The 26,307-nt window shown below is 40.1% G+C and overlaps 1 protein-coding gene across 14 annotated transcripts in view; it reads left to right on the top strand.

Annotated features, from left to right (window-relative positions):
* The window catches only part of syne2b (spectrin repeat containing, nuclear envelope 2b), a 212,925-nt gene that overhangs the window by 35,108 nt on the left and 151,510 nt on the right, over positions 1-26,307 (top strand). For 12 of the 14 annotated variants that reach the window (XM_055005572.1, XM_055005580.1, XM_055005576.1 and 9 more), the window contains 18 exons: positions 463-662; positions 4,010-4,110; positions 5,395-5,484; positions 8,618-8,731; positions 8,810-8,947; positions 11,145-11,309; positions 11,483-11,595; positions 12,635-12,803; positions 14,372-14,468; positions 14,554-14,753; positions 16,087-16,251; positions 18,403-18,543; positions 18,640-18,741; positions 19,812-19,991; positions 20,062-20,220; positions 20,307-23,888; positions 25,500-25,634; positions 25,887-26,012. In XM_055005572.1, the coding sequence (XP_054861547.1) occupies positions 463-662; positions 4,010-4,110; positions 5,395-5,484; positions 8,618-8,731; positions 8,810-8,947; positions 11,145-11,309; positions 11,483-11,595; positions 12,635-12,803; positions 14,372-14,468; positions 14,554-14,753; positions 16,087-16,251; positions 18,403-18,543; positions 18,640-18,741; positions 19,812-19,991; positions 20,062-20,220; positions 20,307-23,888; positions 25,500-25,634; positions 25,887-26,012 (5,977 nt within the window). The remainder of the gene's footprint in view (positions 1-462; positions 663-4,009; positions 4,111-5,394; positions 5,485-8,617; positions 8,732-8,809; positions 8,948-11,144; positions 11,310-11,482; positions 11,596-12,634; positions 12,804-14,371; positions 14,469-14,553; positions 14,754-16,086; positions 16,252-18,402; positions 18,544-18,639; positions 18,742-19,811; positions 19,992-20,061; positions 20,221-20,306; positions 23,889-25,499; positions 25,635-25,886; positions 26,013-26,307) is intronic. The other 2 variants (XM_055005574.1, XM_055005579.1) reach the window with 2 other exon arrangements.

Here is a 26,307-nt window from a genome sequence, read left to right as displayed (position 1 = left end):
CATACTTACGTCGGCGTTTCATTCCTACTGTCAATTTTCACCATAGGTTGGAACTCCGTCAAAAATGTGAACAACGCCGTTATGTGCATCATGATATTGATCAGTTCTTCGAAAAAAATTGTTGCTGGTACACTACAGTTTCCCTTTAAAGAAAATGCTGTGACATTTTTTGCACAAAAACATGTTTTAAATAAAATTTCCACTTCATGAAAATACTGTAATCAGCTTATACTTAGCTAAAAATTTGTTGTGTTGTCTGTTAATTGTTTTTTTTTTTTTTTGATTATGGTTGCATTTATATTTTTAAACTTTTACTGTTTCATGTTCCCTGTTCTTGATCTGAAGGCATCTAAGTGTCTTAATTTTGTTGATCAGCGCTTGTATCATAGACTACAGTAGATCAATCAGACCAGTATGAATTCAATTTATTACAACAGTAAGAAAATTATTTGTTTTCCTCAGAGCCGGCTGTACGATCAACGTCAAAGACTTCAAGGCGAGCTGGAGGAGCGGAGTGATTTTCCTGGCGATCCTTTATTCTCTGCGACCCGACCTGGTGGATTTGTCCAAAGCCAGAACCAGAAGCAACAAGCAGAACCTGGAGGAAGCGTTCCATATTGCAGAGAAGGAGCTGAGGATCCCCAAACTGCTGGAACCTGATGGTGAGGAAATGAACTTTACTTGACGACTGAGTAGCATAAGAGGTTAATGTAGTGTTGGAGGGTAAATGTAGCATCAGAGGGTAAATGTAGTATTAGAGGGTAAATGTAGTATTAGAGGGTAAATGTAGTATTAGAGGGCAAATGTAGCATTAGAGGGTAAATGTAGTATTAGAAGGTAAATGTAGCATCAGAGGGTAAATGTAGTATGAGAGGGTAAATGTAGCATGAGAGGGTAAATGTAGCATCAGAGGGTAAATGTAGTATTAGAGGGTAAATGTAGCATTAGAGGGTAAATGTAGTATTAGAGGGTAAATGTAGCATCAGAGGGTAAATGTAGCATCAGAGGGTAAATGTAGTATTAGAGGGTAAATGTAGTATTAGAGGGTAAATGTAGCATCAGAGGGTAAATGTAGTATTAGAGGGTAAATATAGTATTAGAAGGTAAATGTAGCATCAGAGGGTAAATGTAGTATTAGAGGGTAAATATAGCATCAGAGGGTAAATGTATTATTAGAGGGTAAATGTAGCAGTAGAGGGTAAATGTAGTGTTAGAAGGTAGATGTAGTATTAAAGGGTAAATGCAGGTTGAGAGGTAAATAAAATATATTTGTCGAAATATATGTAAAGTTGTGAAACATGCCGCTGAACTGTTTGTGACCCAAATCATGTGCCTGTTGATGAAAACAGGAATTTAAACACAAGACAGATGTCCATTGGTGCTCAGTTTATGTCATGAATTAATCCATTATTGATCATAACGCTGCTAATTATTGATTTAGAAAGCTCGTTAAACTTTTCACCCCTCATATCCTGCAACAAATTGCCTTTTTTAATTTCCAACACCAGCATGACGTAAACAAAAATTCAGATCAGGAAAAGCTTATTGTTTGTGTGTAATTAGAGCACTTTTAAAGCTGCACCATTCAGGATTAGTTGGCTGTTGTTTGTAAACACAACATTCAGACTCAACTCCTCCTCATTGCATTAATTATGAGACTGCAGCAGAGTGAATGGCTGGAGGGAGCGGCAGAACAAAGCAGTGAATCAGGGAAATAAAATCTTTTTTCTTTCCCGATTGTTTCACGGTGGTGACTTTCTAAAGTGCAAATAAAAACACAACCACACCTCCTTTAAAACCCTGCAGCTGAACAGAGCTCCATCCCGTCTGCTGTACGTTTAGTAGGGCCACGCCTCGACGTTGAACCGACCTGCAGCTCTTTATACATCAACAAAAAACAGCCCTTCACAGCCCAGTTTAAAGGCTGCAAAACTCATCACTTTTCTAAGCGTTTATATTTGTTTTTCCTGCAAAATATACATATAAAAACTCAAAAAAACACACAACACTGAAAAGCAAGTTTGCAGCAGAGTTTCCTCGTCAACACTATTTACTCCTTTCAAGACAAGAAAGTATGAAGTTTAAGAACTAATTTTACATTTAAACTCATTGGTATTTCATGTGAAAACTGTCGTAATTACGGTTAAACATGCCACTAATTTATCATCTTCTATGCAGATGACACTGTCTATAAAATAACTAATAAATGTAATATGCTGAATTTCACCTTAAGGTGTTTGTCCAAAGTGACGTCTTTGGAGGTCGAGTAAGTTTTAATATTTTATCAAGCTTCAAAAGCATAGATTACTTATTTTTTGACAGCATTTTAATCCCACTTGGATTTTTTTTTTTTTAAATCATGGCAACCACGGTTTTCAGTCACTTTGGACAAGTTTCAAGTAATTTTTCCAGTTATTTTGGACAATTCTTCAGTCAATTTAGGTAATTTTATGTTACTTTCGACATGTTTCAAATACTTTTTTGGGCAATTTTAGATGAAACTTTGGACTAAAGACACTTTCTTTTATTTTCGAGACTCAAAATTGGGTTAAAAATTGTCCAACATAACAAAAAAAGGCGTCAAAAATCACTTATAATGGTCGTTTTGAGTCCTTGTGGACAAATTTCAAGTTATTTTGCACAATCTTCGGTCAACTCAAGTAATTTTATGTTAATTTGGACATGTTTCAAATAATGTTTTGGACAATTTTAGGTTAAACTGTAGACTAGAGAAATAATCACAACCTCCTGGATCAATAGCATAAATGCATGGCTCAGAAATGGTGAACAGAGGAGTAAGTTGTTGGAGATACATTCAGTATGGTGAAACATCTTTGTAGAGCTGATGAGCAGAGACTCAAAATTGTCCATAATGACTCAAAACAACCCGTTTTTACCAAATTTTGGGCCATTTTTAACACGTTGCAGGTAATTTCAAACAGGTTTCCAGTCATTTTGGGTTTTCTTTTGCTACTTTGGACCAATTTTGTGTCAGTTCGGTTGATTTTCTGTTACTTCGGGCAGGTTTTAGTTTATTTTTAGACGAAAACAACATCAGACTCCAAAAATAAGTACATTTTGCCTAATTAAGGTTCTGAGCTTTTTTTCCTTTTGCATAAAAACTTCATCTTCAGCAACAGAAATATTGATATCAGCCAAAAACAATTTAACTATTGAACCAGATCTGGAAAGAAAACTATTTAAGATGACTTTGAGACCATATTATAAGGGATTTTTCAGCTTTTTTTTAAAATATTTTTTTTTGCTTTCAGTGCATATATACACTGCTCCAAATACTCCTACAATGAGTAGTTCTTTCCAAATCGTGTCATTCAAGTAATTTGTTGAAAATTGTTCTATTTTTTCATATTGCTCAAGAGCAAAATTGGTTTTTCCAACATTATGCAGCCTTAATCTAGTTTTTAGCCTGTTTCGCTTCATTTTGAACATTAGATATCTTGTCTCTGGAGAGTATTCGATTGAATTTAGGCTGATAAAGATTTGCAAATCATCACATTCTGTTTTTATTTACACAACGTCCCACCTTCATTGGTTTTTAAATGGTGACCACCATTGCGCACCATTTTTGTTTTGGTCTCTTGATTCAGTCCTCCAGGGGAGTAAGAAGAAGAATTTGGAGAACAAAAACATTCCCTTCAGAGTACGAGGATGTTTGAATAGCTTCCTCCTTTCGTCAGCGGCTGTAAAACACACTTCTGTTTGGTGGTTATTGATCCTTTTATGTGTTTAGAGTCGGACTAAATGTGAATCTTTGTGCGATGAGCCTGAGGGCGAGAGCAATGACGAAGCGACCCGGTCTGCTGACTTGGTGTCGGCACATAAAACCCTCATTTGTTTTCCCTTTTCCGCCCTGCCTGTTTGGTTTTAAAGGCACCAAAGTTACACCTCCATTCTTCAGATTCCTCTTTATCAAAACTCCACCTGCCTGTCGCTCGTGTCTTAGTCTCGAACCTGTTTGTGATCATGGAGGACTGTGATGTTGATGCAGATGTGGACGTTCGAGACCCGGATGAGAAGTCCATCATGACCTACGTGGCCCAGTTCCTGCAGTACTCCAGAGACCTGCCGGTACCGGAGGAGGAAATGCAGGTCAGTATGAATTTAAAAACTACTTCTGCTGTCGCCCACAATCAAAAATGTGATGCTTTGTTTACATATATTGCAACATGACGTCATTTAAAGGACCAAATCTACACTAGAAATAAAAAAAAAACTCTGTATCTCAACAAAGATGCATATCTAAATGTTCTTCAAAGCTTTGTGGGTTCTTTTCCTCTGAATTGCTCCACTTATTATTCTAAACTGTTGCCAGAATCAGTGTTTTTATGAGCCTTGTGTACATAATCACCCTAGTGTTCAGGCAGGAATCCTTTAAATCTGGTCATCAGCGGCTTGTTTCTAACCATAAAAACCAGCGGCAGCGTGTTCTACAGTCAGACAATTAAGGGATTGTTCTAAACCTTTTGCTGCAAACTGTCATGTAAACACTGAAGGCTGCTATATAAATGTTTATTATGTAATTATTTTCTGTTTTTCTACATGCACATGCAGATAAATCTATGCAGAATTTAGATTAATTCTCAGATTAAGCGATTTTTGAAGCCGTTTGGTTCAAATATTGACGTTTTATGCAATTTTAGTCAATAAAAGGCTGCACAATACGTCATTTTAGCATCAAAATTGTGAAGTAAATTAACTCAAACGTCACGCTACGGGTTTTTTGTGGCTTATTGCCAAATGAAACTTCACTCTATTCTCATGTTCTGTGACAAATCTGCAAGAAAAGTCTGAAAAAGCATCATTTATTGTGATAAAAGGCTTCTTTAATCCACAGAGTTTTTGTTTATAACTTTATTTTAAAAAACACAGTTTCTTGACATCAACAAACGCACACAAGGGAGCATGGAAACATTGAAAAGAAAAATCTGGCTGCATAAAGAAACCAGTTATATGGAAAAATTGGAAATATTTCACCTACAAAAAGGATAATGTTGACCAAAAACAGGTTCTCTGTTGGCAGCATCTTGTAATTTCTGACAGCACATGGGGAAATAAATCATTTAACAATTCAAGTCAGTCCAGTTTAAAGGCTAATAAACTATTGTAAATGCTTTTGTCAGAGTTGCACCACATGTTTTTTCAATTTTATTTGATTTCGGATGCAGATATCCTCCATTACAATCTTTCTAGAATGATTAATTCTGACAAAATACAGTTATTTAAGTCGGTTTTCGCCAATATTGTTTAGTCATCCAGTATTTCTGCACTATCTACGTGTGATTTCACTTCAACATTTTGATCTTTGCTTCATTTCTTTGCTTCTTCGCTTCCTTTTTGCTTTTCTTCTATTCTTCTTCCCTATTTTCCTCCCAGACACAATACCTGACTCCTCCTAAGAGTCCTTCTCCCATCAACCTACCTGTTCACTACACTCCTGCTATTTCTGCTTCACCTCTTCGACAGGTAGACGAAACTGTTGCAACCTACACCTGTTTTAATCTTCACCTTTCTCCCTCCTACTAATTGTGAAGAAATCAGTGACATGTTGGACGAAAAAATTGTTTACATGAACACAAACCTCCCTGTGAAATTAGATAATAGGTAGATGGATAGATTCCTGTACTTGTGAGACTCAAACATGAATTCCAAATGGTCCCAAATAACAAAAACCGTCCAAAGTCACTCAAAAAATGTCATTTTGAATAAATTTTGCGTCAGTTTCAAGTAATTTTGGACAATTCTTGAGTCAATTTAGGTAATTTGATGTTACTTTGGACATGTTTTAAATCATTTTGGACAGCTAGAGATTTAAAAAAAACATCCTAGATCAATAAAATAAATGCAGCATGGCTCAGAAAGTGAGCAGAGAAGCAAGTTGTTGGAAGAAACATTCAGCATGGAGAAACATCTTTCTACAGATGATGAGCAGAGTAGAGAGAAACAGTCTGGAGATGTATCTATAATGAGGAACATCCTTCTTCTTTTCCTTTACTTGTGTGACATGAAATTGGATTCAAAATTGTGCAAAGTAACTAAAAACTTGTCCAAAATCTTTCAAAGATGGTCGTTTTAAATGAATTTTGCATTGTTGCGGACAAGTTTCATGAAACTTTGGACACTTTTTGAGTTATTTTGGACAATTTCAGTTTGGAGCTTGAATAAAAGAACCAATTTGATCCACAAAATAAAGTCAGCATGGCTTAGAAACGGTGAACAGAAGTTGTTGGATGATACATTCAGCATGATGAAACATCTTTCTACAGCTGATGAGCAGAGTAGAAAGAGAGGCTGGAAACAAGAAGAAAGAAAAATTGTTAAAAATCTGTTGCATGTGGAGCCTCCTTCCTCTTTTCCTTCACTTGTGAGACTTGGAATTGGATTCAGAATTGTCCAGTTTAAAAAGCAACAGAAACAGTGAACAGAGGAGCAGATTGTTGGAAGATATATTCAGCAGGGTGAAACGTCTTTCTACAGATGGTGAGCAGTATCCAGTAGCTCACATTTAAGAAAAAATAAGGACACCAATGCACAAAAAACTGTGCAATTAATGTGCAAATCATGCTGGTTGAAGAAATAAAGTGCAACATTGCTGGTATTAACAATAAAAAAGAAGAGTCTTAAGAGGTTGTATTTGGAATGTGCTGCAGCCTTTTTGTCCTAAATGTGATGCCACAGAAGCAAAAACTTAAGGTAGAAATGCTTTAGAAACAAGAATTTCCCATTAAAACTCCCACGCCTCTATCGCTGCTTTATGGATTTACAGCATCTCATGTTTTCCTGCCTTCGTTCTGCACGTTTGAAACCCCCTCTGGCTTCACCGCCTCATTACTGTCATGTCTCACGGCGTAAATCAGCGTCCACGAGTAACTTTGCATTTTCACCGCCAACGTTTTATGTCTGGTAAAGACATGTTGGGCAGGTTGTTTATCAGTCGCTCAGAGCCAGAGATTACGGCCGGATCACGTGGTGGTTTGAAGCAGGACCGATCACGCAGCGACCAACTAGTTTGCCATGTTTTCTGGGAAAAGATCCAAAGCCACGGCCAGGGCGTGTTCCTCTCAGCGGAGTTCTCATGGGGTGAAGTAATATCTCCTCGTGACGGATCGGACAGAAACAAAGCAGCTGTTGGCTCAGGTTTCCGACAACGTATCGCCGTGTTTGAGCTGCACTTTTTAATCCGGTCTGAGGAGCCCTGCAAGAGTAAATATGTTTAAAAATAGAGGCTCTCGCTCCACATATTGAACAAAACTGCAACAAATAAGCCTTAATATTGCAACACAAAGAGCTCTTTACATAGGAAAACTTTCTGCTCAGCTTTTTTGGACTGGTGCCTTTTGTTGACGGTGTTTTTAGACAAGACATTCAGACTTGTTTACATGTATTTCAGCAGCAAATACAGTCTTGGAAAGAGTAAACCAGCTTCTCTTCTGCTGCCCTTGCTTTGCCTTTATCTTTTCTATGTACACTTGTGATGCTTGTCTTTTTTTTTTAGCTTAAGAGCTTTAAGAGACATGCATTCTTTTAAAAAAAATGGCAAAATGACATCATTTATCAGCTAGAAACAATAAAAACAAAGAATCGGAAGTCGCACCTCAACTTCCGTATGTTTCCTGAACTAATCAGTTGTTTCCATGAGGAATATTAACCAAGTTTAAGCTTAAATAACTATGATATTTGATCTAAATCACTTTATTCTATCAAACATTTGTCAAAAATTTAGAATTCTGGGTTCCTCAGCACAACTTAGGTGTTTCCACAAAGAGACTGAGACGAAAATCAAAGCTACCGAGGTTGAGCAGAGGCTCAATTTTGTCCATAATGATTCAAATTTTGAACAAATTTTGAGCCATTTTGAACAAGTTTCAGGTCCTTTCAAACAGTTTACTCAACATTTTGGACTTTCTTTTGTTACTTTGGACCAATTTTGTGTCAGTTTGGTCAATTTTATTTTACTTTGTTCAAGTTTTTGTCTTTTTGACAAAAAAACATCCTAGATCAATAAAATAAATGCAGCATGGCTCAGAAACAGTAAACAGATGAGCAAGTTGTTGGAAGATACATTCAGCATGGTGAAACATCTTTCTACAGATGATGAGCAGAGTAGAGAGGAAAAGTCTGTAGAGGCTGGAAACATGGAAATACTTAAATATCCATCATATATCACCATTTATTCTGAAATTGGTTAAACTGATGGGACTCAAATAGACTTAAAATTGACCAAGAATTACTAACTTCTACAATTTTTTGGAGATTTTGGACAATATTCGAGTTGCTTTCAATGGGTTTTGAGTCATTTTGGAAATCATTATGTTGTTATGGACAAATTTCAAATTATTTGGGACATTTTTAGTGAAAAATAGAAGCTACTGGATCAATAAAATAAATGCAGCATGGCTCAGAAAGAGTGACCAGAGGAGCAAGTTGTTCGAAGATCCATTCAGCATAGTGAAACACCTTTCTACAGATGATGAGCAGAGTAGAGAGAAAAAGTCCGGAGATGCTGGAGACACATAAATACAAAATCTACACGTGGAGCCTCCATTTTTTCCAGTATTTGTAAGTAACTGTTTTTTAAATAAATTTTTCTCATATCCAGGTGACTCCTGATCGTAAAGCTCAAGAGGTGACCTGCTGGCTGGTTCAGGCCTACGACGAGCTGCTGGAGGGATGGGACTCCACCGAGGGAGAAAGTTACTCAGAGAGATACCATGTATGTTGGAAAGAACTGGTCATAATGTCTTTATTTGCTTTTTAACTCAACCTGAGCTGTATATTGTCTTTCCTTCAGGTGTTTCAGACCTTCCTGGTGTCCTTTAATGAACAGCGACGACCCATCATGCCTCTGTTAACAGCCATGAGACGAACTCCAAAACTGAGCGAAGAGCAGCGAGTGCTGAGGGAGGCCTGGGACACCCTCACCGAAAAGGTTGGATCCCTTTACCCTTAGTACAACGGTGGTTCGTGTGCAGTTTTACATATGTACACTTAAACTCTGTATACTAGATGTCGCTATAGGTTTCAAACAGATGTGGTTTTGTTTGGTTGTAGTTTTTAATTAGGCGAGAAACAATGCTGTTGTCAAAAAAGTTGGGACACGCTGTAAAATGGTAATTGTCCCTTCGGCCAACGTTCCAATAAAATCAATCATTCCTTCTAACCAGACCTCCTCAGAATCAGCTGGTTCTTCATCTACAGTAACTTTATAAATGATCGGAGTTCTGCCTTCATACTGTGAATATTTCCAGAGTTCCAGGTCCTTGAAGTCCATAGAGGTGGGTCCAGATTTATCACTTTTTAATGGACTTTTTCCATCATTTCTGAGCCTTAGAACTTCATCAGTTCAGCAGATAGAACCATGACATTTAGGAGGAGAAACACGTCTGAGTTCTGGTAAAAACTGACACCAGATCAATTTTACATCCATCCAGGTGTCACAGTGTAAATGGTAAATCTGTTTTTTATGATGTCTATTAGATGATCCTGGTATCTTCTTCCATTGTCTATAATTGTTCTGACCAACCACCTATCACACATGCTGATAAGAGTCTTGAAAGTTTACCCAGAATGCACTTCTTAAAATTTTCTCTGGTGAATTATCAGAAAACAGAAACACATCCAGGATACCAGTGATTGTTTCTGTGACTCTTTGTCATAGACATTAAACTGTTGAAACTGTTATACATCCTATAATAGGGTCAGATGGGTTGGTGCTCAAAGTTAGTTACAGAGCAAATGAACAGAAACCAGATTTAGTTTTTAGATTGTGACACCTGGATGGATGTAAAACTGATGTAGTTGGTGATTTTATGTCTCGTTTTTCTTGTGTTGTGCTCATATTTGTCATTTTTTTGGTTTCTTTTCTTTATTTTTGCATAAGTTTTGTGAGTCTTTGGGACAGTTCTTTGTTGTTGTTGTGGGCATCTTTTTTTGTCATTTTGTGTTTAATTTCTCTTGTTTTGTGACATTTTGGGTCTCGTTTCTGTCGTTTACTGTGTTGTTTTGATTGTTTTACGCGTCTTTGGGACAGTTTTTTCTCATTGTGGACATCTTTTTTGTCGTTTTTGCCATTTTGTGTCTTGTTTTTCTTGCTTTGTGTCTCGTATTTGTCATTTATTGTGATGGTTTGATGGTTTTACATATCTTTGGGACAGTTTTGTCTCTTTGTGATGTGTAACTATGATATATCCCATAACACTGATGCTCCAAGTTGTTTACAGAGAAAATAAACAACAAACAGATTTAGTGTTTAGATTGTGACACCTGGATGGATGTAAAACTGATATAGTTGGTCATTTTGCGTCAATGTTGGGTTGTTTTGTGAGTCTTTGGGACAGTTTTTTCACATTGTGGACATCTTTTTTTTGTCATTTTTGTCATTTTGTGTTTCATTTCCCTTGTTTCATGACATTTTGTGTCTTCTATTTGTTGTTTAGTGTGATGTTTTGATGGTTTTATGTCTTCTTTGGGACAGTTTCATCTCTTTGTGACATGAAACTATAATATATCCCATAATACTGATGCTCACAGTTTAAGAAAGAAACAGAATTAGTTTTTAGATTGTGACAGCTGGATGGATGTAAAACTGATTTAGTTGGAAATTTTGTCTTTTTTGCTCAATGTTTTTTGTTTGGTGTTGCATTTTGGTTGTCTTCTGTGTCTTTTGTCTTTTTGTGATATGAAACTATGATACATCCCATAATATTGATGCTCAAAGTTAGAAAAAATCAACAGAAACCAGATTTAGTGTTCAGACTGTGGCACATGGATGGATGTAAAACTGATCTGGTGTCAGTTTTCACCAGAAGACAGATGTTTTTCCTCCTAAAACATCATGTGTCTGTTGTACTGATGAAGATTCTGAGGCCATAAAAAGTGATAAATTTCACCTCTACATACTTCTTGGTCCTGTAATATTCAGAGTATGACAGTGAAATGTTTCATGGCTTCACTGAATATACTAAAGTTGTTGTGTAAATAAAATCAGCTGATTCTGAGGAGGTCAGGTTGGGACTTTTCCAGATGTAATAAAATAAATTTTTTTCTCCACAGGGTTTTTTTCTGTCTGCATGTTGATTTGAACGAGTTTACTTGTAATGACTTCCTCTCTGTGTGTTTCCATTCAGATCCGTGAATATAAGATTGAGTTGGATATTAGTCTTCCAGCCCCTCTGGACTCTGTGGCTCGCTGGCTGCTGAGAACAGAAGGAGTTTTGGGTGAAGATGAAGGAGATCCTCAGGACCACGGCCAAGCTGCCGACGAAGCCAAGGAGAAGCAAGAGCTGCTCAAAGTAAACATTCACCACCTTTATCTATTAAAAGTATGATATTCTTCAGGAAAAACGGGTTCCTCAAACAGATTTACCACATTTAGGATAAAAATAACCTCAGCTTATGCATGTGTTCAGAGAAAAAGTTGAACAAAATGCTTGAAATATAGATTTTTGTGCTGATGTTTCTGCAGGTTTGTTTGGAGGAGATGGCTCAGCAGGTGAAGACCTTCCAGTCCTTCCAGAACACTGATGAAGAAAGAAACATGATGGTTCCTACAGACAAGATGGACGAACTAAAGAGGAGGTCGGTTTTTCTTCTCATTCTCTTTGTATTTACTGCACCACATACTTTGCTTAAGTCTTGCCCTGCTTTTAGACCTGTGTAGACAACTTGTCCAAGTCATTTGTTGGCTTTAAGCGACATGTTACCGGTTTAAAAAAAAAAAAAAAATAATAATGTCATTTTTCCACCAGAAGCTATAAAAACAGAAAGAATCATGCTTCATAAATCAAATTTCTTACGCTCCTTGAACCATTTATGTGGATTCGTCGGGAAAATTCACCAAATCTAAGCTCAAAGATGTAGTATTTCATTAAAATCACTTTTTTCTGCACGTTTAATTAAAAAATTTGCTAAAAATCAGCACAACTGAGGTACCATGACAGACTTACCAATGATCAACAATCACCTGGCAAATATTCAGCAAATATTCGGCTGAACTGCAAGCAGTGTTTCCACAAAGCAGAGAGGAGACGACAAGAGAGACTGAGGAAAATGAAAGCTACTGGGCCAATAAAATAAATGCAGCATGGCTCAAAAACAGTGAACAGAGGAGGAAGTTGTTGGAAGATACATTCAGCATGGTGAAACATCTTTCTACAGCTTACACCAAGTGGAACCCCCGTTTTTTTCCCCAGTTTTAATAACACCTAAAATAACACTGAAAATGTTGGACATGTTGATTGAGTTTGTTTTCAATTTTGTATTACAAAGAAATCAAACTGTTGTTTTTTCATTCTCCTGATTTCTTTAATTCAAAGTGTGTAACACTGTTCAGAAGACTTTTTTCAATTACTTGACTTCCAGCCATGATTGTGCTTTTCCCAACGAGGTGCAGGATTTTAAAATTATATTTACTGCACCACAGGGTGTGAATTAATTTCTTATCTGACCTGGAGCTGCTCATAATTTAAACAATTCCTCAAGCACAGAAAAGCATCTTTAACTGCAACACACTCACCACTTAAAAGTGCATAAGATTGAGATTGATGCTCTCCAATAAAGTTTTGTTTTTTGGCACTGTATGAGCCTAAATACTGACGTTTAACCCTCTGTGGACCAGGTTCACCAGTGTTAGAGTGACTGCAAAGTACCACGGCATCAAGCTGGAATACCGTGAGCACCGGCACACAGTTCTGGATCTGTTGGGGCAGATCAGGACCAAACTCCGAGTCTGGAAAAGACCTTACATCTCCCCAGAGGCTGTCAGGGTGTTGCTACAGGAATGGCATGTGAGTAATCCTTGTTTAGGTTTGGCATCTTCAGAGCACACCTTAATAACTGGGAGCAGTCAGAACGAAGTAGTTTATTCATGCTTCAGACATGGTTTGATTTTGGAAAAAAGTCTTTGATAGTTTGATAGCGTTTTTTTGTTGGCGTGGGGCTGCTGGGAGGATTGCCTTGATATTTGATGCAGAAATTCATGATCCCAGAGGGTGAATTTAAACTTCAAGTGGAGCTAAAAAGCTTATCAGACTCATTGGTTGCAGTCTTTGGGTATAAATCTACCATTTCCACCGTGTTTCCACTATTTACCTGAAGAAAGAACCTCCGGGCAGCAACCTACATTCTAAAAAATGGCAAGTTTTGACATGAATCTTACAGTAAGGCAGCCCTGCTTGGTTCTTTGAGCAAATTAGCCATTTTAATATCATTATTCATCTCCACAGTTGCAAAACAATTCCCTTGTCGCTATTTTGTTAGGGCACCATCACTACCTCCTGGGGGAAGCAATGCCCAAGACAATCGAGATTGGTTTGCTTTGGTGGTCTCTTCAGTTTCATCAAATGCTACTATAAAGATCATTTGTCACTCTGGACACAGACTTTGGGTATAAATCTACCATTTCCACCATGTTTTCTTTTCTCCTTCAACTATTTACCTGAAAAAACAACCTCCAAGTAGCAACCTACATGCTAAAAAATGGCAAGTTTTGGCATGAATCGTGCAGTAAGGCAGTCCCACTTGGTTTTTCCAGTGAATTAGCCATTTTAATATCAATATTAACGTCCCCATGTGCGGAGTAATTCGCCGTCACTATTGTGTTGGGGCACCATCACTGCATCCTGGGCTAAGTGCTGCTCAGGATGATTGTTATTGTCCCTGCAACTGCAAAAAAGCCTCCTTAAAGAACATAGTTGTTTGTCAGTATGGGTGAGATATGAAGGAGGCAGTGGAGGACAGATTCAAAAGCAACATAACAATAAAAGCTTGCCTGAAATCATGCTGTTGAAGTAAATCTTTATTTTTGACATATTCAATTTAAGCTAATAAGGTTGTATTGTTTGTGGCTCTACTCTTATCAGTGTTCGTGATGGAAGGTTTAAAACAAATAATGTAAAGGTTCGAAGATACTGTAATTTCCATGTCTGAATTCATCTTTAACTATTCAGCTGGAGAGTTTATGATGTTGTATATGGTGAAATTGTAGTCTTTAAACACTAAACATCTGGACAAACGTCACTTTCTCTGTCTTATCATGTTTGGTTTGAGAAAAATTATGCAATATACATAATTTGGTTATTGTAGAGGTTAGAAAAGCTACTATTTATCATTTTTGAAGATGTTTAGGACCCCGAAATGTACAAGTGTACCATGTTTTTATAGTAATCAAAACATCTCATAGTTACATACTCTGGATGTCTTATATTTTCCATTTGGGGTCACTTTATGGAAAAATATGGAACAAAATAAATGTTTCTCACCACATTAACAAAGTTAATCTTGCAGCTGTTCATTTAAAATGTTGTTTGCACTGTGTGATGAGATGCAACGTTGACTTAAAATCTTTTAACTACAGGAGCTGGTGAACACACAGGAGCTTCCTTCTTTGTTGGAAGCGGCTCTTCGAAAGCTGAAGCAGATTTCTGAGAAATATTCTAGCAAATCTGCCCTCGGTAAGTTTAAATTCAAGTATACTAACTTGATTAAAAGGTCTTTTGTGTGGACTTTGAGGTACTGATGCTGGCGTTTTCTCCTCAGCTGCAGATTACCATCAGGTCAGCCAGCAGGCGAACCAATTGGAGGAGGAAACCGCTGCTGTTTTGCGGGAAGTGACCTTGTCTAAAACCTTGATGGGTCGAGTTCTGTCGGCCTGGGACTCGTACAGCGACTGTCTGAGCTCCCTGCAGGCCTGGCTGGAACAGGGATCTGCAACACACCGGCATGGACACAGGCCAGAGGTATAAATGACATTTAAATAAAAATATTTCCTGCTCTGTTTGTGGCACGACAAACACATTTCATCACGTGGCTGGTTTCACTCGTCTTTCATCTCTTAGAATATTATAATTATAGTGGCTTTGCTTAACCTGCTAAGACTCAACATTGACAGAAAGATAAATCTTCACTGGAGCAGCTCTGAATTTGGAAAGATATTTCTGCAAACATTTAAAAATCTCCCACATTTTACTGAGATATACTGTATCTCCTACCTGCAAACTAGGTGGGGAAAAAATTTAAGTATCAACCAGGTTATTTAAGAGAATAGAAAGGGGGAAAATGCAGCAAACATTAAGCTTTTGTGTTCGTTGTTCGTCATGTTTGGAGGCCAAAATGCAGCTCTTTATTAGTTCAGAATAATGTACAAAAGGTAAATAACATCATTATTTGTGGTGAAAGTCTGTGGTCGTGTTTGGTTTGGGGATCCAAAGCTGAAGCACTGAATGTTTTGTAATTGTAAATATATGTTTTCAAGAATCCCTGGATCAATTTTCTGTGTTTCTTTGTGTGTTTTTTGTCTAAAAAGTAAGAAAAAATGTTAAAAATGACCTAGATATATGCATCTCTCATCCTGATCATGCATAAAGCACTTAAAAAATGATATAGTTCCTCCTGGATTATTTAAATGGCTGTTCACCCAAATTACTATTAATTAAAAGTTATGAAAACAAGTATTTCCAGTCAATACATATGATTCTAACTGTAAATGATCATAGTTTAGACTAATTAAAGACACACTGTTTATAGAACTACTGCTCTACACTTACTGTGACATTAACGTGGATCATTATGGACACAGACAGAAAATTTATCTCTAATGTTGTGACTCTTTATGTGTGCTTTTATAATGTCTAGTTTTTGTTGCACAGCCTTAAAGAACAGCCATCTGCATTTCTAACTCTTGAATCTTTAATCTCGGAAGACACATTTTTGTTTGTTTTTCCTGGAAATAACTCAAAAATGAGAAAATTATGCGACTATAGAGTTAAAATCCGATCATTTTTAGAGTGAGCTGAACCTCAAATGTGTTAAAATTCCAAGCTGATGTTTCAATCAACCTCCACATTGTGGACGTTATGGGTGAAATAATCAAAATTCTCCCAAAAATCTGTAATCTGTGTTCTTTTCATATTAGCTACTAATCTCAAAATGTTCCAAAAGGCTTAGTTTGTGTTTTAAAATCAGTAGAAGTTCACCAGATTTTGCCTCTTGGACCTTTTTCATGACTCCAGATACACTTCATTGTTCCCCATCTCTGAAATTTAAGATCTCTGTATTCGTGTTTTCGTTCAGGTGACGTCCGAGTCGGAGGACGAGTGGGGCTCCCGGCAGGCCCACCTGAACGAGGTCGGAAACTACCTGATCGAGTCGACGGATCCTCAGACCAGCCGGAGCCTCGCCGAGGAGCTGCGAAGACTCAACATGAACTGGGCCGAGTTCGTCAAGAGGAACACGTTTGTGAGTTGGAGAACGAGAAAAACCAGAGAAACCTGACGCCGTTTGAGCGATGACATTTGTTCTGTAAACGTTGAAGGTGTGAAGCTGCTGGCATTTTAATTCAAGATTCACGGGTGAAGAAACGGCATCTTCTGTCAGATTTCCTGTGGATTCAGTGCATTTCTCCAACAAAAAGTGCTGCAGATGAAATATTTGATAAAAAATTATCAATATCACACTATATAGGCGGTGATTAAAACTCTACCAGGTTGTTTTTTTTTTTTATCAGCTAGTGACTTTGTTGTCCTGTTAAGTTGGACAAGATTTCGGTAACCCTTAAACTCTTGTATCCAAATTCACATCGTGTCTCTTGAGATACTTCTGACAAGGAGTATTTTTCTGGAGCACAGCTTCACCTTCCGTACAATAATGGCTTGTCTTTAAGATGCACATGCAGAAAATGGGACGTTTTGATGCGATTTCCCTGTTACTATTTTTAACATTCTCTTCTCTTCGGGGGAAAAAAACCCAAGAGCAGCAACCTACATGCTAAACAATGCCAAGTTTTGACGTGAATCTTGCAGTAAAGCAGTCCTGCTTGGTTGTTTCAGAAAAATAGCCATTTTAATATCAGCACTCGCCTCCATACATGCAAAACAATTCCCTCTTTTGTTTTGTTGGGGCACCACCACTACATCCCAGGCTAAGCAACACCCATGACAACTGAGATTGGTTTACTTTGGTGTCCTCTGATTTTCATCGCCTTGGTGGACAGAAGTGATCTTGAATTTACAACCAATTTAATTGAAATTACATCTTGCACATAGCTGCGTTTCCATCTCCACACCTGGGATTCTTCTTCAAATTACTTATAACTTTGTTGTTTTATAGATCTGTTAACATCTAGATGAGTACAACTCAGAGCTGATAAGTTGATAATTTCAAGTTAACTTCACTACTTTTGAGCTCTTTTGTACCTCATTTCCACCTCTGCTAGTCATCTACAGTATGCAAATGCTGTGATTAGGTCAATAATGACATTTATTTCAGCACTAACCACATATTTTTCTTTCACCATGGTTCTAAATTTGCCAGATTTCAATCTTTTCTACACATTTGAAAAGATAACAGCAGCAATTTATGGTGAGGTACATGTAAAAACACAACTACCTGGGGGGTCTCGACTTGCGTTGGAATTCCATTCCTACGACGTGACGTAACGCGATTTTCGCCATAAGTCGGAACTGTCATATGTACATAAGTACCTATGTCACTCACCTACACTAGCACAGTGACAAAATCATAATCTAGGACTCTTTCAACATCAGAAGTGTGACTTATGCTTAGGAGCCATAATGAAGGGCAAAAAGTTTCCAAAAAACGACACAAATGAAAGAAAGTGAATGTAGCACAATCCAATGTGGCGTACAACTGACGAATGTAAACAAAACCGTCTTCCTCGTACAGCGTGACGACGTATTCGTCCGCTCCGCCTGCCGGCTAGTTTCAACGTGAAGTTTGTTTTAATGTCGCAAAGGCCGTATGTCGGAATGATGGAACAAGACCTTCCTAATAAATTTATGGGAGATCTTGAGATAACCACGGAACGTCATAGGTTGAGGACGTGGGAAACCGAGGACCTGCTTTACAAACACAAAATATACTTTTTTCTTGATATAAAGGCTAATATGAAAAATCTGCATGTATTATCAGATCATATGATGGAAGATCTGGATAGCCAAGACTGTTCTGAAAAAGAAAAACAAGGTACCACATGCTGCTATAATGACAAAGAGCTTAAGTGTAGAGATGGTAAAATTACACTGATAGTAGCCCAGTCCTCTAAGGGTTAATGTCTCAGGCCTTTAGCATCAAAGCTGTAATTGTCCCGTTTATGAAAATGACTCCCACACATTAAAGCCAAGGAGCGGCTTCAGGTTTTAAATTAGTGCTCCACCTTCACTTTTTGTCTGCAGGTGATTATGAGACAATGATTATCGTTCATTGGTGTCTCAAGTTTCACATTAGAGTTATAAATATGTCAATGAATCATCTGAGAAAGATGAAGTCAGACTGTTGTGTTTGCAGACAGTCATTAAAATGCTGCTAGGCCTCATTATTGAATAAAACTTAGCTCCTTGTGTTTTTGTTTTTTTTTTTTTTCTTTTGCAGGAAGGCATGGCTGAGGCCGTTGCAGACGTCCAGACGCAGCCGCAGGACCTCCAAGGTCTGATCAGAGAAGCTACTCTGATTCTCAAAGAGCCTCTAGAGGCGATGGCAGCACCTCTACGCACCTACAGGAAACGATTACAGGTAGAACAAGCACAACCATGAGCCAGACGCTTCTCTGTTGGTCAGTTTACTCTAAATGACAAAGTTTGACCTGACTGTTTGGTTTCTGCTCCTCAGTTCATAATGAGGAAGATAAAAGAAGTGGATCTGGAGGCTCTGAATCCTTCCCCTGAATGCACAGCGGATCAGTTACAGAAACTGAAGCTGGTGATACCTGAAGTATGAATGTTTGATCTTCTTTTTAATGCTCAGCTGCATTCATGAGAATTCAAGTTGGTGTGATTTAGGATGAGAAAAGATCGAACTTTATTAAACTAGAAGGAAATTCTTTTACCAGGTATTGCTTGGAAAGAAAATTACACAACACGAGTATAAATGCAGTGTCTAATAGTAGAAACGTAATAAGATGTAGGACGACACGTCACTAAAAATAGAAATAAGTTGCTAAAATAAGACTAGATTGGAAAAGTAAAAAGTATTGCTGGCAGTGGTGCTGAAGTAGTTAGGTAATACAGCACTTGAATATTAAACATTACACAGGAAATAGAAATTTTGTACGTGAAATTGAAATATTTCATATGGAAATTAAATATTGCACACAAAATTTTAATATTACACAAGAAATTGAGATATTGCACATGACAGTTATCACACATGAAATCAGAATATTGCACATGGTAATGAAATACTGCACAAAAGCATTGAATTATTTCACATTAAGTTGAAATATTGCACATGAAATTAAATATTATATAAAAATAAGCACCTTTAAGAACAGCATTGGCAAGGTGCTTTGACAGTCAAAACATGCAACGCAGGCAATCAGGCAAGACATAAGGAGATGAGGCAGAGCAGTCAAATACAATAAGTAGTAAAAATGGTAATAAGTTTTATTAATTATTAGCTCGATTAGCAGGACATCTAAAATAAACAGGACATAATACAGAATAAAAGACTATAAGTAAAGCTAAAAGTAAACTTCACATAACAGCAGGTCTATAAAAGGGGGTTTTCAGAAGTGATTTAAAAGAAATTACTGACAGCATATTGCTCATTGAACTGAAAAAATGCAGATGTAATTTACAATTTACATATGTCATTGATGTTATTGTTCAGATTTAGTTTTTGATGTTTTAGCTGCTCATACCTGCAAGAAAGGGGGGAGGGAGGTTATACAGTTAGATGGTAGAAAAGACCTTCTGGGACGTTTTTCTCAACAAAATAACCACTTGTACCTCCCATTGTTGAGTTCATCAGTTGATTTCCAAACATTCATTTATGGTAACCAGGTGATGCAGACCATGTTCGAGGCCGAACAAGTGTGTGCTGAGCTGCAGCACAGTGTATCCGGACTGAACAGTCGACTAGCCGAACTCCTGCTCTGGGAAACTGAGGCCAGGGAGCTCTACCAGCTGCTGAGGGCCGTGGACCGACAGAAAAAACAGCAGAGCCAGGACCCAAGAGCCCGGGTACGATTAGGTCGTCTGGCTTTACATCCTTTCATAAAGAAACCTTCACTAACACCATGTATTTCTGCAGGCCCTCATCTCTCGGGGTCTACAGCTGGAGGGTCAGGTGGTCACAGAGGAGCAGGACCTGCAGGTGATGATATCGACAAGTCAGAAGAACTCTCCCATCCAGTACCTCCATGCCACCGCCATGCAGGACCGAGTGCGAGCTGCCGTTGCTCAGGCGCAGGTTAGTAATCTTTTTGCAAACTGACTGCTAGGATACAGCCAGAAAAACACAGCATGGGTTTCTTATGTGTGTAATTTCTATTCCAGGAAGCCGTTGGTATGCTAAGCAGCCTGGGTGCCAGAAGAGACCGAAGCAGGAGCCCTCCAGAAGCAGCACCTCCGTCTAAAGTCTTTATTCAGGCCAAAGCAAAGCCTCAACATCTGCGACAGTCAGACACCGAGCAGCAAACTCACCAACCCGAGGCAAAGTTAGTTTCTCATCACAGTCATGAAACCTTTGTGCCGAAGATAGTGGTGCAGGAATACCGAGAAGAAAAGATGCCGTCTCCTCCGATGCCATACAGCTACGCACAAGCTGTGACAGGGACCAGGACAAAGTCACCACCAGAAGGCCCGAGTCAGGCTTGGCCAGAGACCGCTGCACAAAAACCACCAGAGACTCAGGAACAAAGAGTGTCACCACAACAACAGCTACAGCAACAAGGACTTAGCAGACAGATAGAAACACAGCCAGAACAGCAGGAACTTAAGCATGACCTACCACAAGTACAAGTGCAGGTACAAGTACAACAGGAGTTTGTGCCAACACAACCGCAACCATGCCAACTCAGGCAGGAAAAAGAAGTGCTACCACAACAACAGCTACTGCAACAAGGACTTAGCAGACAGACAGAAAGTCAGCTTGACCAGCAAGAATACAGGGAGCTCAAGCAGGAACAACGATGGCTGGAGCAGCAGCAGGTAGACATAGGGCAATATGAAGTCCAGCAGAGCATGGTAACTAACATACAAGTCGAAACACAAGTTAAACAAACACCGGAGTCCCACGACCCGAGTTCGCCTCTACAACCAGCTGTGAAGAAAGCAGCTCTGAGTTCCCAGGAGCTTCAAAGCAGAAAGGCTCAGGCTGCGAAGAACCGGCCCTGGCTTCAGAAACCAGCCCAGGGTGAACAGAAAGCTCCACCTCAACATCCAGACCAGGACTCCCCTCAGGATCCAACTCAGATTAGACAGATGCAGTCAAACAGAGAAACAGTGGCATCAGTTCAGGTGGTTTCACAACAGACCACAACTGCAAGACCGCAGCCAGAGGCACATGTAAAAACTACCAAGAAGCCGCAACAAAAACAAACACAGCAACCTAAAAATCTGGATGAGCAGCGGCAACAACAAGAGGAACAGCAAAAGCAACTTGCACTTCAAAAACAACAGCCAAGTGTTAGACAAGCACAACCAATTTCAGATGTCAAAACTAAATCCCAGAAAGTAATTGTGAGTCAGTCCCACTCACAGACAAAGACACAGAACCAGTCACAACCCGACGCTATGGTTCAGTCGGTGATCCAAGTGCAAATGCAGTCAATTGTGACTCACACTGCTTCAGATAGCCAACAGCCACAAATTCTTCCACAGTCTCATAGCCCTGTGAAGATACAGTCACCAACCCAACCACAGGCACAACTGCAGCCCCAGTCCCAAACATATGTCCCAGCTGGACCTCAGCAATCTGGGAAGCCACACGGTCCTGCCTATAGCCCATCTGTAGCTCAAGTTCAGACATGGGCTCAGGTCAGACCCTCTTCCCCAATGCATCCTCCACCGCAAGGCCAAATCCAAGCTCCTGCACCAACCCATGTACAGCTTCGTAGTCATCCACAGTCATGGGCCCCTGTCAGGCCCCCTTCACCTAAGCCACCAACACAGGCCCAGTCGGTTAACATGGCTCAAACTCAAGCTAAACCTATGGTTCAACCTCAAACCCAGCCTCAGCCAAAGACACACGCTCAAATCCATGCCCAGTCAGTGGGGCTGGGTCAAACCCACCCTCAGTCCATGGTCCACCCTCAAGCCCATCCCCAGTCCATGGTCCACCCTCAAGCCCAACCTCAGTCCATGGTCCACCCTCAAGCCCACCCTCAGTCCATGGTCCACCCTCAAGCCCACCCTCAGTCCATGGTCCACCCTCAATCCCATCCCCAGTCTATGACTCAGGCTCAAACCATAGTCCAGCTACAAGGTCAGCCTATGACTCAGTATCCCATACATGCTCAACCACCAGTCCAGCAACAAGGCCCCATCTCCCAGGGCCAGTTGCAGGCTTGGTCTCAAGTTAGAGCATCATCCCCAATGCCTATCCAGCATCCACAGGGTACAGCACAACCTCAGCTTTACCAGCAAGGTTACCCCCAGGGTCAGTCTCCATCCCAGCAGTGGACTGACAAACAAGAGCCACCAAATCAAGGCAGTCCCCAGCACAGACAACCCATTCCCCAACCATACCCGCAGCAACAAGGCCAAACTCCACCTCAGGCATATCCAGCAGTTCAGGCTGTGCCACAATGGGCCCAACAAGCTTTTCAGATTGGGCCCCATGGCTATTCCCACATGGGGCCTTCATATGGCCAGCCTCAAATGCCGCCTCAAGCACAAACCCAACCCTGGACTCAAACACAACCCCAAATGAGGCCCCAGAGTCCCATGCAACAACAACTACCCCAGATGGGTGCTTACAATATAGTTCAGACACAACAAGGCCAAGTTCAGCAACAGACTTGGGTTCAGGGACCCCCACAACTACAGTCCCAGCAATATCACCAGCAATACATGCAAGTTCAGCATCAGCCTCAGGTGCAACCTCAGATGCCTCTGCAGTCACAACCATTACACCAAGCTCATCCTCAGTCTCCTTCACAGTCCCAACCTCAGACACAGCCAATGGCCCAAGCAAAACTCCATGCCAAGACTCAACCGCCTCAGTCTGGCCTCCAGTTCCAGAAACCCACTCCACAATCCAAACAACAGTCCCACCTCCAGGCACAACCGATGGCTTCATTGCCTGCTCAGCTAAAAGGCGAATCAACTCCACAGCCAAAACCTGTGCCCCAATTATCACCACAAGCAGAAATTAAATCGCCACCTCAACCTCAGGTTTGCTCACCAACCCAAACCAAGCCTGAACAACTGCCCCAACCATTCCCAGGAGCCCAGTTGTCACCACAACCTATGGCTTCATCACCGAACATACCGAAGGTTGAATCACCACAACAACGTAAGATACAGGCTCAAGCTACATCACAACCTGCGGCTCAACTTCCAATTCAGCCCAAAGTTCAGTCACCAGCCCAAACCAAAGTCGAGTCACCACCACAACCCAATGTGCAGGCCCAAGCTGCCTCACAGTCTGCGGCTCAAACACCAACTCAACCCAAAGTTCAGTCACCAACCCAAGCCAAGGCCCAATTAGTGTCGCAACCCAAACCTGAACCCCAACTTCAGGCTCAGTCACCACTACTACCCAAAGCCCATACAACATCACAGTCCCAGGCTCAGTCACCTCCACAGGCCAGACTCCAGACTCCGCCAGTTCCTCAAGCAAAAACTCAAACTCAGTCTCCTCTCCAACCCAAACCTCAACAGCCCCAGACCATTGCCCTCTCTCAGGTCAGTGTGTTGCCTCAAACCCAGGCTGAGTCACCAGACCTCTGCATCGTTCCTCCTGTTCTGGCCCAAGCACCTCCCCAGGCCTACACAGAGGCCTACATTAAGGCCCAGGCTTTGGCCAGGAACGGCTTTGAGGAGGCCAAGGACTGCCTGCAGGCTCACATCCTGGAAGCCGTCAATGTCTTCAAAGACAAACGCCTATCAACTGAGCAAGCGTCAGTTAAAGAGGTAAGTGCAATCATTGGTAATGCCTTCTGTGCTTTCACGTGATATTAAAAGAATAACCTGAATCAATAATTTTAAATTTAATATTGCTAATGAAATTAGAGGTCTGTTTGACAACATTTCATGGCTAGTTGTCTTAGTTCATCTAAAGTGTCCCATAATGAACAAGCTTGCTCTTCTCTTCAACTATTACACCATTGAAGTACACAGATTTGTAAGAAACCATCCTGCACTCCTTAGTGCTTCAATAGAGGGCAGCTCGGCTTCTTTTTGGTTCTTGAAGATGCTTTATCTCTCATCCAAGAAGCTACATCCATTCTTTGTGACTGGTGGAGAGTCTGAGGTTTCTATGCATGGTTCAAATCTTGTTAGCAAGCGGGTACTCACATGACGTAAAGTGTTAATGGTGATAACTGTCTGGAAAGGAATCTCAGGACTGCATTGTAAGTACCTGATAGGTGGTGCCTCTACCCCTGTTTTGGTATGGCTGTTCCAGGTTAACATTGGGCTTTCTGCATTGGGGACTATAGGCCTGTTTGTGTCACCGGAATCATCTCTTTTAACTTTTCTGTTTCTATTTAATGTAAAATCCCAAACCATAGTGGCACCATACAGTTCTTTTTTTAAGTAATTTTTTGGCTTTTTTTAGGCTTTATTATATAGGACAGTGGAGAGAGACAGGAAACGTGGGGAGAAGAGTAGGGGAATCACTTGCAGCAAATGGCCGTACGTCGGATGCGAACCCATGGCCACTATGTTGGGGACTATAGCCCCTGTTTATGGGTCACTCGCTCAACCAGTTGAGCTACCGTGGCGGCCGGCACCATACACTTCTATGAGCACGTAGAGTCCAACAGTGGAGGTTTACGATATTACCGTGTATGGTGAATTTTGCGATGAAGATGATGTTAGAGAGAACACTACTGTTCTTCAAGAGGGCAGAAATATGTCATTCATACTCTCTGAGCCCTTTGCTAGTTTTTGCCATAGTTTCCTGACAAAAATGCTGTAGAGCAAGACAGAGACATCTTTCAATAACATAAATTTCAACTTTGGTAATCCCCTTCATTGTACACAACTGCGATTGAGAGACGGTCGCTTCAATCTAAACAAGCGTGGTCGACACTTTCACAGCAGTCTTCAGGGTTGCTCAGAGGTATCTACCTTGGAATAGGTGCTTTTTCCCCCTCAAAAATGGGCTTGATAAAGGTTCTGAAGGGGCGGTTCTTGTTGTCGGATATGCACAAAAGTTCGGGCTGACCTAAAATAACCCCAAAGTTCTTGTAGTATAAAACTGCTCATAGATGACATCCTTAAGTCTTTTAGTCAAACTAGATAAGGCATCTCTAAATAGAGGATGTGGTCTAAGCACACCACTTATGTGGTACTTATAATTCAGTCCTGAGATACCTCCACACCATAAACACCTTGAGACGTGGGATGAGTATACATACCTAGAATTCAGTTACAACTGAGGAAACCTTTTGAAATTTGAAGTGAAACATTTCAAGAACCAAAAAGAGGTCAAGTTATCTTCTGTTGGCGATCTTAGAATCATCATGAACTGGAAGACATACAAGCATCCTGTATTTACATCTTCGCCTCTCTCTTCAGGAGACTCTGAGGACCCTTGACCCGGAGTTACTGGAGGAGTTCTTGAGAGCAGCGAAGGGTATGGAGGCCTTTTGTACTCCCTCACAACTCAGAGACATGGAGTTCTTCACTCAGTCTGTCAGGACACAGTGGGAGGTTTGTGTTAATGTGTGGGATTATAATTGCTGTTGACAGGCATGCACACTTGTTATTTCTTTGAGGTTCAGATTATTACAATAATTGCTTGTGCATGTCTTTAAACCACAAATGGACTCATTCTGTCTTCGTCAGCCCTTTCAAAGATCTAAATGTCTGCGAGTTGACACACATATGAAGCATTTATAATACAATCCTTTTATGTTCTATCATGTTTTTTGTCCTTTAAATTAATTTCATGTTATCTCCCAGGCTGTGAGAGACGAGATCTCAGGCTTTTTGCCACAAATAAGGTTTGAAGTAACAAGGAAAGACTTTAACGCAGCAGCCCTGCGGTGTGAGATGCACTTAAGCTCCGGCTTAGAAAACCAAACCCAGGTAGCTAAATTACCCAAGCTAAACTCTTGGCAGGTGCACTTCAAAGGATGGGCCAGTTTATCTGCTCTACTTCTTTAACTTCTTCTTCCTCCTTCTTCTTCTTTAAATGCCTTCGAGGAGACGGTTGGTGGGACTCGGTAACTTTGATTTTTGGTTTCGGGCTTCCTTTTATGAGAGACTGCTGTTTTTGTTCGGATGTGGGAAAAGACAAAAAAATCATTATCTGTGTCATTAATAAAGCATACTTCAGCAATTAAACGACATGAACAACACCACATGTTCAGTTCAAAGATAA

The sequence above is a fragment of the Amphiprion ocellaris genome, chromosome 20 (genome assembly GCF_022539595.1).
Source record: "Amphiprion ocellaris isolate individual 3 ecotype Okinawa chromosome 20, ASM2253959v1, whole genome shotgun sequence".
NCBI classification, from domain to species: domain Eukaryota; kingdom Metazoa; phylum Chordata; class Actinopteri; family Pomacentridae; genus Amphiprion; species Amphiprion ocellaris.
This window is presented reverse-complemented; position numbering and strand designations above follow the sequence as displayed.